General features: G+C 39.8%; 1 protein-coding gene across 4 annotated transcripts in view; it reads left to right on the plus strand.

Moving 5' to 3' along the window:
- Positions 1-20026, plus strand: part of ica1 (islet cell autoantigen 1) — a 135147-nt gene that overhangs the window by 57361 nt on the left and 57760 nt on the right. For all 4 annotated transcript variants that reach the window (XM_072575413.1, XM_072575416.1, XM_072575414.1 and 1 more), the window contains exon 8: positions 13103-13201. In XM_072575413.1, coding sequence (XP_072431514.1) covers positions 13103-13201 — 99 coding nt within the window. The remainder of the gene's footprint in view (positions 1-13102; positions 13202-20026) is intronic.

Raw genomic sequence — 20026 nt, forward strand, 5'->3', positions numbered from 1 at the left:
GAACTCATGACTATTTATAGCTATTTTGTATCAATCTGACGAGTCTCTCAAGAAGTCCATGCAGCCTTTAGGCAGGTCATATTCCTCCTTGCTATTCACTAGACTTGCTGAAAATTACTTACTAATGGCAACAATGTATGTGATGTGATGTTCCATAAATTTTTGTGAACTTCGTCTTATCAATGATTGATCTATTGAATTTCATTCTGGTCTAAAACCAATCTGTTTTATACAGTATGTTTTTTATATAATATATTTTTATTAAGAAAAATTATATTTTTAAATATTACAACAAATACAAAACAATGCAATTCAAAACAGTACAAAACTAAACCCAAATAATAAAAAGATTCCCCAGCCCACCCTCCTATACGAATGTATAAACATATACAGAGAAGTATAAAATTAAACAAAACCTGAACTAGCTATTTAACTAACTAAATAAATACATACCTAACAACAAACAAATAAATAGTAATAACTCAGTCCAGCCAAACAAAACACTCACACATTCACAGTTCCTCCTCCCTGGATATTGGACTCATGAGACCCAATCGTTACGGCTATATAAAAGCCCTTGTTAATGTGGCAGATAAATCTGTGTCCAGGTATTTCAAAAAGGGTTGCCATGTCTTGTAAAAATTCTCAGTTTTGTGGTGTACCATATTTGTGAGAAAATCCAGGGGAATATGCTCCATAACATTCTTCCGCCAACCCGACAGACCTGGGGGGTTTTCTGATATCCAACCTAGCAAGATATTCTTCCTTGCACAGAATGTAAGAATATTGAAAAGTTTTACCTTATGCGAGTCTGCAGGAAATACAATGGGTAGGCCCAAAAGGAGCAAAAAAGGGTCCTTCTCCACCCCTACACCTAAAGTCCTCTCCATTGCACCCACCACAGCGCTCCAATACATTTGAAGCCTGTCACAAGACTAAAGACAATGGGTAAGAGTGCCCGTGCAGACCTTGCACTTGGGACATGCTGAAGATACCACTGGTTTAAATTTTGATAAATGGTCTGGGGCTAAGTGGACCCTGTGGAGAATCTTCAACTGTAAAGCATGGGTCCTATTGCAAATTGATATCTTCCTTGCATTCTCCCAAATATCCTCCCATGCCTCTGAAGAAACTTCGACACCCAGCTCTCTATCCCACATCTCGCAGAGTTGATCAGACTCCTCTGAGGTGGCACCCCCCAATTGGTGATAAAAAGTACTGACAGAGAGTGTACTCTTAGCCCTTAGTACCCCTCCTTCTATGTCAGATTTGTAGGGATCAGTCAAAAGTGTGGTCTTTTTTTGAATAAAATCCCTAACTTGAAAAAAACAGAAGAGGTCTCTATTAGGTAACTCGTACTTCCGTACTAACTGATCGAAGGACATCATTACATCTCCCTCAAATAAATCACCCATGCAAGATATACCCCTAGGTGCCCAACGTTTAAATCCTGAATCTATCATACCTGGTTGAAAACTCCGCATACCCACTAAAGGTGTAAACAAAGATGTTTTGCCAATTTTACCTTCCCTCTGCCGAATTGCCCTCCATGCTTTAACAGTATTGATGACTATTGGGTTGTGGCAATATTCCCTAACTGTCCTCATTTTGTCCAAAAACAGCAAACTGGTAAGGGGACACCTTGCCTTGGAGGCTTTGATATCTAGCCATATTTAAAGAGGGTCCCCACAAACCCAATCACTCTCATAGGTCAAAAGCGAGCTTAATTGGTAATTTTTAATGTCCGGAAGGTCCTCTCCTCCCAATCTGTGAGGCAACTGCAGTTTGGCTAATTTAATGAGGGGCCGTTTACGGTGCCAGATAAAGGAGCTGAACCAACCATTCTGTCTCCTGAGTGTTTGTTTGTTGAAAGTTGGGGGGAGCATCCGTATAAGATATAGCAAACGGGGGAGAATATTCATCTTAAGCACTATCCAGCCCAACCATGAGACTGGAAGTGCCTCCCATCTTTGGAGATCTTGTTTAATTTTTTTCAAATAATTGAGTAAAATTGGCTTTCAACAGCCAATCCAGAACTGGAGTAATGAATATGCCCAAATACACAAAACCCCCCTGTGACCACCTAAATGGGAATCTATAGTCACTCTCAAGAGCCAACTCTTTCGTAAGGCCACCCATAGGCATAGCCTCTGATTTAGCAAAATTAATCTTATACCCTGAAAAAGTGCTAAACGCGTGAATGCATTGTACCAAGCAAGGCACTGAAACTGCTGGATTTGTCAAGAAAATTAGAACATCGTCTGCATACAGCGAGATCTTATGTAATTTTGACCTCACTTCTGGAGCTGATATATTGAGATCCCCACGAATGGCCTCTGCCAACGGTTCAATCACTAAAGTAAAAAGTAATGGTGAAAGGGGACAGCCCTGCCAGCTGCCCCTAGAAATATTAAAATTGCTTGATCGTACCCCATTGGTAATGACTGCAGCGAGAGGTACACTGTAGAGAGTCTTTACCCATTGTATGAAAACTTTGCCCAGACCAAACCGCTCCAGAGTATAGAAAAGGTACGGCCACTCAATTCGGTCAAATGCCTTCTCTGCATCTAAAGAAATCACCAATCACTCTATTGACTGCTGTTGGCATGCCTGAATTACGTTAAGCAGCCTCCTAACATTATTGGAGGATCTGCGACCCTTTATGAAGCCCGTCTGATCCTCTTTAATAATAGAGGGTAACACATTCTCCAGCCTTAACGCGAGAGCCTTAGAGAGGATCTTAAAGTCCAATTTTAAGAGCGAGATGGGCCTGTATGAAGCACAATCTTCCGGATCCTTCCCTTGTTTAAGGATAAGTGATGGTGGGAGACAGTCATGACTGTATGAATCATTAAACATATTCAGCATCAGGCCTGACGGTATACATATAAGTACCTTATATAATTCACTAGAAAGTTCGTCAGGGCCAGACGCCTTTCCACTCTGAAGCTGCCTCACGGCTTCCTGCACTTCTTGCTCTGATAATGGGGCATTGAGAAAGGACTGTTGTTTGGGAGTCACACCCGGGAGCTTCAGATCTCTAAAAAAGGATTCCATTTTGGCCTGCCCCTCCTCACAATTTTTAGGCTGATATAACATAGAGTAGAATCTCTGGAACGCCACATTAATCTTTTTAGAATCATATGTTAGGTTCCCAGACCCTAATCACTATAATGGTTTGTGGGGCACTTCTGTTTCTAGTAAGATATGCTAAGTATTTGCCTGGCTTGTCACCATGCTCGTATTACCTTTGGTTTGCAAAAGCCAGCTCCTTTGCCGTCTGTGAGCACAGAATTTAGTGCAGACCGAGTGCCATAATCCTCTGTAGTTTGACCAACGACAGTCTGTCAAAATAGGCCTTCTCGGCTGCCTTCAACCGTGCTTCAAGGAGATGTTGCTGCTCACCCTTCTGCCGCTTCCTACTGATGGAATATGAAATGACTAACCCTCTGGCATAAGCTTTGGCAGTTTCCCAGAGAACAGATGAGCTATGTTGATGTCTAGGAATGCCCGAAATTCCCTAGAAAAATACTCCACACACTTACTGTCCATGAGAATAAAGGGGTCCATTCGCCAGTACCTTGAATCCACTGTAACATCCTTGATTTTAACCATGAGGTACACTGGAGCATGATCAGAGATGGCAATATTATCAGTTGTACAGGATGCTACCAGATCCAGGGTTACCGCAGGGGTCAGAAAAAAATCAATCCTCGTGTGACATCTGTGTGGATTGAAGAAAAACGTTAAATCCCTACCTGTAGGGTGGAGACGCCTCCAGACGTCCACCAACCCTAATTCCCCACACAGACCCACTAACTGTTTAGTTTGTGCAGAGGGTATCGCGGGACCTTTAGGCAACCTGTCTACTGTGGGGTCCATGAGGCAGTTAAAATCTCCCCCTATAATGATCTGCCGAGACTTGAGACTTATCAGTTTAGAAAAAGCATCTACCAAGAATTTAAGAGGATGATCTGGGGGACAGTAAACATTTAAAATACCATATTCTTCCCCATTTATCAAGGCTTGAAGAATTACAAACCTCCCGTATGTGTCTGTAACACATTCCAATAATTTAAATGACAGATTTTTCCTAACCAATATAGCCACTCCCCTACTTCTGGTATTAAATGATGAAAAATAAACTCGGTCAAAGCCATTCTGCTGTAATTTCAGATGTTTCTTGTCATCCAAATGTGTCTCCTGTAACAAAGCAATATCCACCTTCTCCTTTCTAAGATTCATGACTACCTTCTTTCTCTTAATTGGTGAATAACTTCCCTTGATATTCCAGGTACACCATTTAATCAAATCATTAGCCATAATCTTCTGCAATTACATTTAAATTTCAGAGAGGAGGAACCCAAACACAAATTGCTGAGCCTTAATGTCGCATGTCCACCAAATATAAAAACTACATAAACTAAAACCACTACATTTAACAAACACACAAAATTATTAAAAATAAAAAACAACAAAAACTAGAAAACAAACCAACATATAAAGCGCCAATAGCGCTGAGTAGCGGAACTCATCCCCTGCCTGGAGGGGGCAACTACCCATCCCGAACTGCCCATAAATAGGGATCTAACCATCTCAACCACCTTCACGTCTCCCAGCTAGAACTGCATCGCAAGCACAAACTAAAAAGAATAAACACCCCATAGAATGTCAATATGAATAAAAAAATTCTTTTATTTAATAAAAAAAAGGGAATAAATACCGCACCCATCCTTTGGTTGTCTCAACTTAGAAATTTGAAATGTACATCTTAACCACCGTCAGACATAGTTTGAACCAAATTATTATCAATAGAAGAAAACAAAGGAGGAAAAACAAAGCTCCAACCGGATTTCCTCCATTTCTTTTACAGAATGATAAACGCATACCCAAGCAAAAATATTCTTACATACTACAATTGTTTAAATTAGGTTAGTTTGTCCACAAAGTCTCTTGCCTTCTCCGATGTGTCAAACAGATGCATGGATCCATCTAAGGTGATCCGAAGCACTGCCGGATATCTCAGGGAGTACTGAATCCCAAGCTCCTTCAATCTTCTCTTGACATGACACCATCATACGATTTTCGTTTCTGGATCACCGTTGCTGAAAAGTCCTGAAAAAACATGATCTTAGACCCCTCATAAATTAGGGCCTTTGGATCGTTCCCCTGGAGTCTGGAAGCCTCCATGACACACTCCTTATCCCGGTAATGATGGAACCGCACCAGGAAAGGACGAGGGCGTTGACCCAGACCCGGTGAGCCCTCTCTATCTTCAGTCCTCTCATGCCAGTCTCCAAGTCAAGGAATTTTGGAAGCCAATCTTCAACAAATTCCACAGGCCGCTCACCTTCCTTATCCTCAGGCAGACCGATGATCCAAATGTTTTTTCTCCTGCCCCTGTTTTCAAGATTATCCACTTGGTCACACAAATTAAGAGCCTGCATCTTCAGGGCTTGGATCTCATCCTTGAATGAACTGGCATCAGCTTCCACCACTGTGACCCAGTGCTCCACCTCATCCGTCCTCTTCTCCGGGTCTCCCAGCTGCTGCTCATGCTTCTGCAGCATGAGAGAGTCTGGAGCCAGTTTCTCTCCAATCTGTTTCCCCAGCATCTCGTGAGATTTCGAGAGCTGGTTCACCAGGTCCTGGAGAGTAATTGGCTCCGAGGCTGCTGCAGGCTGAACTGCAGACCCGGCCTCGGATGCTCCTCCTCCCTTTTTTAGGCATTTCTGGACAGCTGAAAATACAGGTAGGTCAATTTTTAAATGTTTCTTGGGGCTCCACAATCTTTCCAACGCCCCAAGAAATCCTGATGACCTGGGTTGGGTGGGTTAAAGGTCCGTCCTGCTCCTGCTGCGATGCAAAGCTCTGCAGTGCGATCTTCTCAGATTAGATCCCCCGACAGTACCATATTAATGTGTCTTTCTATTCCTCTCTTCAATGACTTACTAAGTATACTCGGAAGTTTATTTACTAAAGCTGTTTCCTCTACATGCTAGTGTTGCTCTTGTACCTTTTGAAAATTGGTATTGTTATTGGCTATCCATCACTTTCAACCATTTGCTATCCCTAAATTTACAATATTTTGTTTTGAATCTCTGGAGTAACTCTGCAGTTATGTTAATATAACAAAATCAGGCACGTTATTATCTTTCAGATTGTAAATAGAAATATTTACTTGGATCCCCTGAATTCCAGCAACAAGTATCTGTCTTTTTGTTCAGGACAGTTTCTCTGAACTGATTAATCCACAATGATTTGTGCATTGTACAGTTTTACAAAGTATTTTTTCCAGAGCTTGCTATTCAATCCGTCCTTAATTATTTTTGCATTTTGGGAATAACAGCCATTTTAAATTTGAAGGATTCACTCATTTATCTTGAGATGTAGCTTGTTTAATTTATTTGGGTATTTCTGCTTTTTGTATTTCTACTTCCGTTTGGTTGACTGATGTATTGTGCCCAATTCTGTATGCTGCGCTATAATAAGGATCTGAACGGTACAGAGAGGATGCAGATAATACTAATGAAAAATGCTTCAGTTATGTGGATAGATTGGAAAGATTAGGCTTTTCTCCTTGGGTAAGAGGAGATGTTAAAGTCATATTTAAAATGTAGACAATAAGTAGTGAAATTATTCCTGTGACAGATGAGGGGAGAACCAAAGGACATTGTTCTGTAATGTTTGCCAAAAGAAGCAACAACAACATGAAGAAAAATATTTTTGTGCAGTCAATGTTTAGTGTCTGGAATGCACTCTGAATGTGATGTAGGCAGGTGCAGTTGTGGCTTTCAGAAAAGAATTAGATATGAATGTTGAAGAAATGTTGAAGAAGAAATTTACAGGACCATGGAAAATGGAAGAAAGACAAGGTTGCTTTTGCAGAATGTTGGCATGATGCAACAGATGAAATGCCATCCTTCAATGCTGTAACCAATCAGTGATTCTGTGATTGTTTACGGATATTCTGTTTAGCTTTCCCTCTCTTTTGCTTCATTATTTTCCCAAAGTTTAAGCATTATTGTACATCGATGGAGTCATTCATCATAACATTCTCAGTTGGGCTTTCGATCCACATCAAGTTTATTTTTTTTTTAATGCACCAATCAATTGCTATCTGCTATATTCTTTCTTAAGCGTGCATTATGATGAAAATATTTTAAGAAAAAATATGGTCTCATAATTGACTTCTTTGCCTCTAAAGGTTTTTAGCTTTAGGATATGATATTAAGTCATGAGGTTATTTAAAGATAAACATGCAATCATTTCTCAAGTGCCTAAGCTAAAAATAAAATCTGAAGGATAGAAATTAGTGTTTCTCTTCTTAGAATTGTCACAGACCTGACAGATGTATATTTTAACAGTTGACTATTCTTTTGATGTTTTGCTGTTACAATAAAGACTAATTAGCAGTTGACACTTATAATTGAGGCTAACTATACTTTTAAATGCATTGTTCAATTCATCTTCAGTGTTGTGGAGCCAATTTTAAATGTAAGCTAAGTAAGGGTTCCTACCTCTGAAAAGTATTGTGTCACAGTTAAGTTGAGTGTAAATGGCAAGCAATCAAATTATAAATGTTGTAAACTGAATTAGTTCTTAGCTCATTTTGGAGCTTTTTCAGGCTAGATTTTTCGAGGGTCTGTGATTCCTATCATGTCCCTCCACCACAGCTAAATAGTCAAGGGTTAAGTTGGGAGAACCTGCAAATAATTCCAATGGCTGCCCTGCAGTGATTTAGTAATGGCAGCATTGTGATTTTTAAAGTGAGATTTCCTCTTGTTTCTTGGGAGTAAGTCTTGCCTTGGAGACCATTGTTTGGTGAGTACCTCTAGTTCCAGCAACACCAGTCATGAGCCTTGACAATGACTTCAAGCATAGAGAGTCCCACTGTACAGCCATACAGCATGAAAATGGACGCTTTGGTCAGACCAGTCCATGCTGAACATAATCCCAAACTAAACTAGTCCCACCTGCCTGCTTCTGGCCCATATCCCTCCAATCCTTTCCTATTCATATATCTATCCAAATGTCTTTGAAATGTTGTAATTTTACCCACAACCACCACTTCCTCAGGAAATTCATTCCATGCGCGAACTACCCTCTGTGTAAAAAAAAAAACTTTGCCTCAATGTCTTTTTTAAATCTCTCCCCTGTCACCTTAAAAATGTGCCCCCTAGTCTTGAAATTCCCCATTTGGGGAAAAGAGAACTACCATCAATTCTATCTATATCCTTCATTATTTTATAAACCTCCATCAGGTCACTTCTCAGTTTCCTTTGTTGCAGTGGAAAAAGTCCACCTTTATAACTCAAACCTCCCGTACTCAGCGACATCCTGGTAAATCTCTTCTAAACCCTCTCCAGTTTGATAATGTCCTTCCTATAACTAGGCAACCAGAACTGGACACAGTATTCCAGAAGAGGCCTCACCACTGTCCTGTACAGCCTCAACATAATGTCCCAACTCCTATACTCAAAGGACTGAGCCATGAAGGCAAGCATGCCAATACCTTTTTAACCACCCTGCCTACATATGATGAAAACTTTAAAGCATTATGTACGTGCAAGTAAGTCTGCAGTTATGATCTCAGCAGGCAGATGTGGGACCGAATTCAAGAGGCCAGGCAGGTTTAAATGGGAAGGATGAACTTGAGTGGCAGGTTTACTTTCAGTGGGGCCTCGGAACCTATAAAGGTGGTTCCCCTTCCTTGCTTGCCACCAGTCTGTGTCACTAAAGTTGTCTAGCTTTCTGCATTGTACAGAGCTATTTTTGCTGCATCTAAGAGGTGAGTGGGGCTACATAAGTCCTCATGGTGAATTGGCTTCCTGACACCCATACCTTGCCCTACCCCATCACACCACTCGTTGTTTTGTTTAAGGGGCAGAAGGCAAGAAAATCTCCCTTGGAGATGTTTTTTTTAACCCCTTGACTTTAAACCCATTAGCAGGAGGGCGCACAATACAGCAATTTGTGCAAATTCTAATTAGTCTTAACGCGATACTTCTGTATTATTATCCCAAAGGAAATGGACCAGAAGGGAAATCAGCCCTTCAGGTTGTTTATGGAGAGGCATAGGTGGACATAGAGTATGGAGGGGAGAGAACTGCTTTTACTGCAAAGGAAACTAGGCCACCAGACTCTATCAGCCGGAACCAAGAAAGCAGCCTGAGTCAGTGCCATGTCCTCAGTAAGATGCAATGCACAGCTTTGCTGTGAAGTTAATGATTTTCTGGTCTTCGCTCCATCTTCTCTCTGCTGTCTCACAATGTCAGGGCTGTACTCATTCAAACTCTACCACTGCCCATTCCTTTCATAAAGGCTCCTGGACCTCCAAACTCTCATCATTGCATACCCTTGTCCATTCACGTCACTCTCCTAAACCACAGCCGCTTCTTCTCCTCTGCAGTTTCTACTTACTTGCTCGGCCATCTTTGCCTATATTCCAACTACTGTAATGCGATTTTGAACATTCTTGGCGGAGCATTAGCTGTGCCTCTGGAATACTAGTCCAGTGAAATTGCTATTATACCATTGGCTTACCTAGTAGTAATCCAGGCATGATTGCTTTTGTTGTTTTGCTTTTATAATGTAGCTTTTTGAAGAACATTATTTTGTACCTTACCTATGTCATTGATTCCCAAGTAGTCAGCAACTGGATCCTTCCTCATCCCTAAGATTCCTCTCCAAATCAAGATTATGTCCTTATTTCTGGCACTCAGCAAGCATCAGAGTCAATAGGACTCACTTTGGGCTGCAGTGACCTATATCTATCCTTTTAGCTACAGTATTCCATACTACATTCTCTTTAATTTCATCATTTTAATGGCTCCTTGATCCAATGTTTGATAGTCAGTTTGATCATCCTCCCTTGCAGTATCTGCCTTTGTCCTGGTAGAACCTTGAAACTGTTGGTCATTTGTGAGAATGTGGTGCTGGAAAAGCACAGCAAGTCAGGCCGCATCCGAGGAACAGGAGAATCGACGTGCCGAGCTGTTGCCTGACATGTTAATTTTCGCGCTCCTCGGATGCTGCCTGACCTGTGCTTTTCCAGCACCAGACTCTCATTCTGACCTCCAGCATCTACAGTCCTCACTTCCTCCACTGTTGGTCAATTGCAAGGGTGAAAGTTCAAGTTACACCCTTGAATTTCCCATTCCTTGCAATCATATCCTCCTGTCCCTTACTATGGTTCAAATTTGAAGTCCTCAGTTTAAGAGGTGTGACGGTCTCCTGGATCAGTGTATAAGTAATTTTCTCTTTCTCCTGATGCATCTCAATATCTGAAGCTCAGATGCCAGTTCAGTAACTCGAAGGTGACTTTCCTCAGATTGCTGATATTTGCTGTTAGTGTGGCTACTGTGAATCACAAGTGTCCACCAGTTTCTACATGCTGCAACTGGAATACATCACCTTTCTGCCATCACTTCTATGGTTTATCTAACAAATCAGGTTTAGAAAGATCTTTGCATTATTATTTTAAGTTCTATCAAGTGGTTAACTATTGTATTACGTTTAGAGATTACTTAGTAATCTTCCTGCGTCCTGTGGAATCTACTGACCCTGTCTACACATGGAGGAAGGGAGCCGTATTTTTTAAACTCAGCAACTATTCCTTTATTCATTCCCTTTAATCAATGCTTTCAAAGTCCACTGCTGGTCTCCCATTCTGCCTCTGAACCACTTCTTTTTTTGTAAGAGAATTCAACAGCAATTCCACACTCACTCGAATTCTCTTACTTACACAACATTTCAAAATTCCTCAGAAGTCGTAATGAGCACAAGTCCGATCCCACCAAAGTACTGTGGATGACTTTTATGCTCTTAATTCCAGCATGTCTTTTAAAAAGAGAGCTGCTGAAGATATGATAACTGCAGGTGTATAATAACATTTTTTGTGGGATCAATGGGACATAATATCCAAAAGTGTCAATGGAATTTCAAAAAAGTTTGTATATTGTGATGTCATTCGACTACAAAAACCTAATGATACCCTGCTCAGCAACGAGCTACTGTCTGCAGATTATGACCCAAACTGCTAGACACATTTTATCTTTCATTTTGCCTGTGAATACACAGGAAAAAAGTGCTTTAAAAAGCCAATTTCATACTGCTGGAGACTACTGGAACTGAATGCTGTCTTGTGTACCAGCTTTACTTTGCTGCAATGGTCATAATCAAAAAACTATGCTCTAGTCACACCTGTGTTGCAGGTAGAGATTCTAATTCTAAGTGCTGCAATCAGTTTAAACTGGAACAGAACAATGAAAGATACTCTCACTCTGAAAACTGGTATTTGATCACAGTCAAAATGCACCAGAGCATTAGAATCTCATCCCATTGGCAAAACTGATGGTCATGAAACTGGCTGTTTACCTACCAACACAACCAATAACTGCCACCCCAACAGTCAAAATGTTCAACTATCTGCTCTTCACAAACAATTCAAGCTTATTTTAGCTTTATTTGGAGTCTTTTTTTTATTACTAATGTGTTTGTATGTGTTGTGTTGCTAATTCTTCTGGGGTTCAATAATGAACAATCAGACTTTGTAAATTCAAGAACACCTGGTTAAGTTAGATTTTTTTTAAAAAAACAAAACAAGTTCATTTGGGTTTGAGAGGAAAACTATCAACAAGGGAAAAGATTTATTTTTAAATTAACCTTGCAGTCAACTGAGTAGGTGGATGATTAAGGCAGGTGAGCCCAGGAGCTTTAACAATTTAGGATATCCCATCTGGGTCAGTATTAGGGAACCTCACCTGGTTGGGGCGGGGTGGGGGGAAATCTGTGTGTAGAACAATTAAAGGATTGTATGAGATCTTGGTGTGTCCTCAAGATTAGCATGTGAAACAGTAGTGTGTAGAGTTCATTTAGTCCCCTTTTTTGTTATTGCTTATTTTAATTTAAAATAATCAACAGCACCACTATACACTTCAAGATAGTTACTTTGCAATATAACTATTGCTAAAGTTAAAAATCACACAACACCAGGTTATAGTCCAACAAGTTTAATTGGAAGCACTAGCTTTCAGAGAACTGCTCCTTCAGGTGGTTGTGAAGGAGCAGCACTCTGAAAGCTAGTGCTTCCAATTAAACCTGTTGGACTATAACCTGGTGTTGTGTGATTTTTAACTTTGTACACCCCAATCCAACACTGGCATCTCCAAATCATATTGCTAAAGTGTTAGACGTTATATAAAATATATATACACACAAGGATTTTAAGACGACGTGGATAAATGATGTGTATGAAATTAGGATCAGTCTCTAGTATCATTGTAGATATGGCTTGCTTGAGATTGAATAATGTCTCCTTAGTTTTGTTTTTATGGCACTTTGAGGCCCTTGATAACCTGGATCAGTACAGTAGTCCTCCGACTGATTTGTCTTCCTCCCTCTCCCTGTTGAGAAACCCAATCCTATATTTCAGAGTTATTCCTAAAGGGAAAGGGATGAATTTCTATATAAAATGATTGCTTACACCTTTGTCTGATACATGGTTGCTATCCCAAAACAGCAAATCATACTTCCATATTATGTTTATCCAGACCTCCAGCACAGTGTCATCCATTGTCTTGTGGTTAATGTAATTGACCATTTTTATCTGTCTTAGCCATTTGCTTAGAAGGCACTTGTCGATTTTATTTTGGTGTTATACAGAGCAATTCACATCTCCTGGAGAACCATTGTCACAGACTTTATGCTTACATGTGGAAGTGTTAATTGAATTTCACAAGGTCTTCTCAACACAAGTACAGTCCAGTCCCAGGACCTGTTGAAATTCTCCAAGGCTCGTCACATAATTTCTTCAGCCATTCTGTAGGATTCTTTGTCAGTTTTATAGACAGATGGGATAGCTTGCTTGTAGGACTCTGAATCAGTGCAAGTTTTCATTACAGATGGATGTGAAAAAAAATGCATGTAATTTGTTACTGTCTATTTCACTGTAAATTGCAGAAAGTATATGTATCTATAAATCTCCAAATCATGAATCTTATAAATTATACATTAATTATTTAGTTGGTAAACATAAATAATGAGCAAGTCACGATGATACTAAATTAAAATTAAAATAGTTGTTTTTGTTTTGATTCAGACAACATTACTCCATTTCTGGGAAAAGACATCTCACACAATGGCAGCTATTCATGAAAGTTTCAAAGGCTACCAGCCATATGAATTTGCAATGTTGAAGGTAAATGTACATTTTGATTTGCATATCCATTGTAGATACACAAAAACCATTTGAAAAACATAACTGTTCTTTGTTATTTTCCCTTTTATTTCCATCCAAAAAGATTTGTATTTCTTTCATGGTTTTTGTGTAAAACTGCTTGACCTGAAAAACATGAATGGAACTGATTTAAAAAAAATACTCCAGAGTACAGCCTAGATTGTTAGGAGAGGAATGAGTTTCAGATCTCCATCTTCGTAATCTTCAAATTTGGTCTTCTCATGTTCACTCTTTGAACTTATGCTAGTGTATGTGTGTCAGAGACACTAGTAATTCTGTCACCTGCATGTTTGAGCCCAAGGCCACCACCTGTGCAGCTGACAGCTGAATTGTTGTGACAGCTTGTCTTTGTCTCTATCTCTTTCTCCCTTTCTCTCTCTCTGTCTCTCTCTCTCTCTCTCCATCTCTATCTCCCTCTCTATCTCCCTCTCTATCTCCCTCTCTATCTCCCTCTCTATCTCCCTCTCTATCTCCCTCTCTATCTCCCTCTCTATCTCCCTCTCTATCTCCCTCTCTATCTCCCTCTCTATCTCCCTCTCTATCTCCCTCTCTATCTCCCTCTCTATCTCCCTCTCTATCTCCCTCTCTATCTCCCTCTCTATCTCCCTCTCTATCTCCCTCTCTATCTCCCTCTCTATCTCCCTCTCTATCTCCCTCTCTATCTCCCTCTCTATCTCCCTCTCTATCTCCCTCTCTATCTCCCTCTCTATCTCACTCTCTATCTCACTCTCTATCTCACTCTCTATCTCACTCTCTATCTCACTCTCTATCTCACTCTCTATCTCACTCTCTATCTCACTCTCTATCTCACTCTCTATCTCACTCTCTATCTCACTCTCTATCTCACTCTCTATCTCACTCTCTATCTCACTCTCTATCTCACTCTCTATCTCACTCTCTATCTCACTCTCTATCTCACTCTCTATCTCACTCTCTATCTCACTCTCTATCTCACTCTCTATCTCACTCTCTCTATTTATTTCTACCTCTATCTTTTTCTATCTCTCTCTTTCGTTATCTCCCTCTTTCGTTATCTCTCTCTCTCTTTCTATCTCTTTCTATATCTTTCTCTATCTCTTTCATTCTCTCTCACTATCTCTCTCTATCTCTATCTTTCCCTGTGTTTCTCTCTCTGCCTTTCTCTCTCTCGCCATCTCTCTCTATCTCTATCTCCTTTCCATCTCTCCCTCTTTGCCTTTCTCTCTCTTTCAATCTCTCTCTCTCTTTCTGCCTCTCTCCCTATCTCTTTCTATCTCTCTCTATCGCTTTCTACCACTATCTCTCTCTCTTTCTCTATCTATATCTCTTTCTATCTCTTTCTCCCTTGCTATCTCTTTCTCCTTCTCGATCTCTTTCTATCTCTCTCTCTCTCTCGCTATCTCTATCTATATCTCTTTCTATCTATCTATCTATCTATCTCTTTCTCTCTCACTCTCGTTCTCTTTCTCGCTCTCTCTTGCTATCTCTTTCTCACTCTTGCTATCTATTTCTATCTCTCTCTCTTAATCTCTTTCTGTCTCTCTCTACCTCTGTCTGTCTTTCTCTGTCTACCTCTCTCTCTGTCTCTCTCTGTCTCTCTCTCTCTGACTTTCTGACTTTTTTTCTCTATCTTTGTCTATATCATTCTCTGTATCTCTCTCTCTTTATATTTCTCTCTCTCTCTTTATATTTCTTTCTCTCTCTCTCTCTCTCTCTCTCTCTCTCTCTCTCTCTCTCTATCTGCCTTTATATATCTCACTCTCTCTACCTCTCTCTCTCTCTATCTCTCTGTATGTCTGTATCCCTCTGTCTCTATGTCTCTCCCTCGCTCTCTATATCACACACTCTCTCGATCTCTCTCGATCTCTCTCGATCTCTCTCTCTCTCTCTCTTGATCTCTCTCTCTCTCTCTCTCTCTCTCTCTCTCTCTCTCTCTCTCTCTCTCTCTCTCTCATTTTCTTTCTATGTCTCTATCTCCTCCTATCTCTCCATCTCTGCCTATCTGTTTATCTCTCTCTCTGTCTACTTCTTTCTCTCTCTATCTCTCTTTCTTTCTACTTCTATCTCTTTCTCTCTCTCTATTATATATATCCATATAATAATCTCTATATCGCTCTCTCTCATGCTCTCTTTCTATCTATCTGTCTCTATCTATCTATCTCTCTCTCTCTCTCTTTCTCTTTTCCTCTCTCTCGCTATCTCTCTCACTCTCTATCTCTTTCTACCTCTATCTCTTGCTATCTCTCTCCTCGATCTCTTTCTGTCTCTCTATCTCTCTCTATCTCCCGCGTGCTCTCTCTATATGTCTCTATCTCTCTGTCTGTCTCTATCTATCTATTATTTAAGGAAGGCCATATGTAGATTGGAGTAAGTTCAGAAGAGCTTAGATTGAGATCTCTCTATCTCCCGCGTGCTCTCTCTATATGTCTCTATCTCTCTGTCTGTCTCTATCTATCTAGCTCTCTCTCACTATATCTCTGTCTGTCTCTCTCTTTCTTTCATTGTGTGTCTCTGTCTGTCTGTCTGTCTCTCTCCTCTCTCTCACTCGCTCTCTCGCTCTCTCTCTATCTAACTTTTTTCTCTCTTCCATTGGTCCTTTATTTTAATACACTGTACCCTATTTCTTAAATCACCCATGTAAGATAATCTTCTCTTTACAAGATCTCAATCTAAGCTCTTCTGAATTTACTCCAATCTACATATGGCCTTCCTTAAATAATGAGAGCAAATTTTTACATGGTATTCAAGATGTATTATCACCAATGTACTGTATAACTGAAGCATAACATACGTACTTTAATAACAAAAACAGAAATTGCTGGAGAAACTAAGTGGCTTTGGCATCTGTGAAGAAGAAAGAAAGCAGAGTCAACGTCTTGCGTCAAATGAGCATTTAGGCTTTTACTCGAAACGTCGGATTTTCCTGCTCCTCGGATGCTGCTGTGCTTTTCCTGCTCCACTCTACTCCATTAATCACATTTGACTGTCCTAGTCAATAGAAACCCCCAGGATCTTGAAAAGGGGGGCTTCAGCAAGAGTAATGTCATTGAATATCTAGGGGAAATGATCGGCTTCTCTTTTATTTGTGACAAACATTGCATGTTACTTGTCACCCATCAGCTCAAGCCTGGAACTTGTCTCGGTCTTGCTGCATTAGTATATGGGCTAATTTATTAGCTGAGTTGCTGGATATTGTGCAGTCATCAGCAAAGTTCAATATCATATAATGATAGGAAACTTGTGCCTATGACTGAACCTGAGGGACTCCAGCAATTTTGTCCTTGGAATGAGATGACTTACTTCCAACAACAAAACTGGCTTCCTTTCTGCTATTTGGCACCATACCTATCACAGAGTTTTGCCCTGATTCTCATTGACTATAGTTTGGCTAGGACTACTCTGTCAAGTGCTTCTTCTTGTTTAGACCAAGGCCACAGAGAGGACAGGAAGCGCATGGCAATAGCGGAATCCATACTGAGCATTTCTGAGCTGTGTGAATGCTGCTTGATCACACTGTTCATGACACTTTCCTTACCTCTGGTTGAGAGTAGACATGTGGGATAGTAATTGACCAGGATATACCCAGGCAACTTTTAACATTGTTCAGTAAATGCCATTGTTATAGCTGTACTGAAATAGCTTGGCTGCATTCAGCTAGATGTGGAGCGTATGAGGCACTGCTCCTAATTCCAGAATGTGAATAATTTCCTGGACGAGAAGTTATCTCAATGGAGCAATACCAGAGCTGGGCTGGAAAGATCGGAGCCAAAGATTGCTGTGAAAACAGTGATGAGAAGAAGTTGAACAACAGGCTACCTTTTTAATGAAGAGATAATTTAGATACAGTCATGGCATATTCCGTCAACAAGGGAAGGTAGGGTAAACAAATCCAGAGCTTACTGGGTGGTAACGGTGATAGGAATCAAGATTAAGATGAAATAATGTCCTTGGGTCCAGTAGAGAAAACAATTGAGTACCAAGGTGAATATGAAAGATTCAGAAGAGAAATGAAAAAGCAAACAAGAATAGCAAAGAAGGAATATGAAAGAAGATTGGGATCTAACAAACGTTGAAATCCAAAGCCTTTTATAGGCTAGGTATGCATATAGTTAAAAAGATGTCATAAAGAGAACAACTAATTGGGGCTTTCAAAGGTGATTTATATGTGGAAATGAGGCATGGCTGAGGCATTAAATAAATATCTTGCAAGGAAGCAGACGTTACTCATGATGACCAGAGGGGAAAAACTCAGTTACTACAAGGGTTCAAAAATTGGTATGGAGGAAAAATGACACAATCTATTGGTACTTGGATTTGACAAGACACCAGGACCAGATGACGTGCGTCCAAGATATTGGAGGAAGTAAAAGTGAAAATTGCGGTGACACTGACTATAATCTTTGATTCTTTCATGTACACTGATGTGGTTGCCAGAGGCCTGTAGAATTGCAAACATTATGCCTTTGTTCAAAAAAACATTTGTAAGGAGAAGATTAACAATTATAAACTCATCCAGTTTAAATTCAGGAGTGAGGTAACTTCACAAAACAATAATTCAGAATAGAATTGATAGTCACATGGACTATTAATACAGATTAATTAAGGAGAACTAACATATATCTCCTAATGGAAATCATATTTAGCTAACTTGGTGGAACCTTTTAAACAGGTGTCAAGAGGGTGAGTTGATGCATTTTAGTAAAAAAGACATAGACATTATAGAATAAAGGGTACTATTGTAAAGGCTGCACAAAAGCAATGCAACTTGGGGTTTGTGGGCATAAATCACTAAGTGCCAGGACAGTTGTGGAGTGGTTAATAAAACATGCAATATCCTAGGATTTATAAATTTTGCTGTAGAGTTAAGGAGCAGGGAGGTAATGCTGAATCCCCTTGAGACAGTAGTTAGACCTTAGCTGGAATGTTGTGTATGGTTCTAGGCGCTACATTTTGGGAAAGATTTGAATGCATTGAGGAGAGTATGAAAGACTTTGGCAAAAATGGCTCCAGGGATGAGAAAGTTCGCTGATGAAGATAAGTTGAAGAAGTTGGGACTGTTTTCCTCAGATGAGAAGAGGAGGTTTGATAGCAGTTTTCAAAATTGTGAGAAGTCTGGGCAGAGAGAGCAGCGAGAAACCATTCCCAGTCATAAGTTGATCAAGAACAAGATGATGCGGATTTTGAGAAGAGAAAACCAAATTCATGCAGTGACTAGTTCAAGTCTGGAATGCACTACCTGGAATTGTGGTGAAAACAGATTCAGTAGAAGAATATTTTATATATTCAGGCTTATGGAGAAAAGGTAGAAGGACAGACTTAGTTATGATGCTCATTCAGTGATAGGATAGGCTGGATGGCCACCTTCAACAATTGTCGTCTTCTGTGATTCCTCAGGTACTAAAGCAGATTGTGCCCATATGCAGCCAATCCTGGATGATATTCAGGCTTTGACAGATAAGTGGCATGTAACATTCATGCCACACAGTTGGCTGGCAATGACCATTTCTAACAAGAGAGAATCCAATAATTTTGCCTTAACATTGAATGGCATTAACATCCATGAAATCCCAACTTTCAGGATTCTGGGCTTTACGTTAGACCAGAAACTAAATTGGGCAAGCCATACAAATACAAGAGTGAATCACTACAGATTTAGTGATGAGTACCTAATCTCCTCACTCCTCAAAACTGTCCACTATCCACAATGCATAAGCTAGGAGTGTGATGGAATACTTTTCAATGTCTGGATGAGTGCATATTTGACAATGCAGAAGATGCAAAAAAAAAATTCTAGGGCAATGCACCCACTTGATTGGCATTCAATTTGGCAAGTGTGGACTGTATATCATTCTGAGCAAGATGATGGGCTGTCCCTAACTATCAAGAATAAATTGTTAGAGTCACTGTTGGAGATGATCATTGCTTGATACTTATCAACCCCAGATTGAAGGTGGTCCTAAACATGATACAGTAATTCAAAAACAGTAATGATATATTTAATGAGGAGAAAAAGCTTGCCTATTATTAACAGAAATATTAAGAATAACAAAGATCTGTGTAAAAGTTTGTATAAATCCATTAATTGCAGAAACAGCAGAGTATATAAAACAAATACATGATTCTGGATTGTCCTGTTACTGTCCAAAAAAGGGTTTATCTAAGGAAATGAAAGCTGTAATTCCGAGTTCAGAATTTGTATAATGTAAGGTAACGTATCAAAACTTAACATATGAATTGAAACACTGTTTGGTTATTACATTTGTATTGTGTTGACCTATGTGATGACATTGTATACATGAATAATCAAAGGAACAAGGGAGAAGGTAGCTTTATGCATATTTTGCTGCATTTAATTAAACTTTAACAATGTTTCCATGAAGAAAATTATCTCTTTTTATCTGTGATACCCTGTTATTTTACAGTCATGGGTAACAATGTCCGTCATGCTTTTGGTTGTTAGCAGTGGGTTGGATTTATCTGTTTGGACCAGCAAGATTTTCTAATAGTTTATTCTACCTTCGGGACCCGCACTCAGCCAGCATGAAGAAACACATCCATTGGTATCACACAGCCTTAATAAAAACGTCACTCATATTTTCCCTTATACTTTAGCAGATTCAGCCATTTGGAGTTGAATCTTTCATCTTATGTTCTTTCGTTATTGTACAGTCAAGTGAAATATATACACTGCAATCAAGAAAGTTGTAATTGTTTGCTACACTCCTGTTACTACAATAAATCCTTTTCATCATCCTTTTCTATTGATCCTTTGTGAAGTGAAAGTCGACATAGCTCCAGAGGCTGCTA

This window comes from Chiloscyllium punctatum, chromosome 8 (assembly GCF_047496795.1).
Source record: "Chiloscyllium punctatum isolate Juve2018m chromosome 8, sChiPun1.3, whole genome shotgun sequence".
Lineage (NCBI taxonomy): Eukaryota > Metazoa > Chordata > Chondrichthyes > Orectolobiformes > Hemiscylliidae > Chiloscyllium > Chiloscyllium punctatum.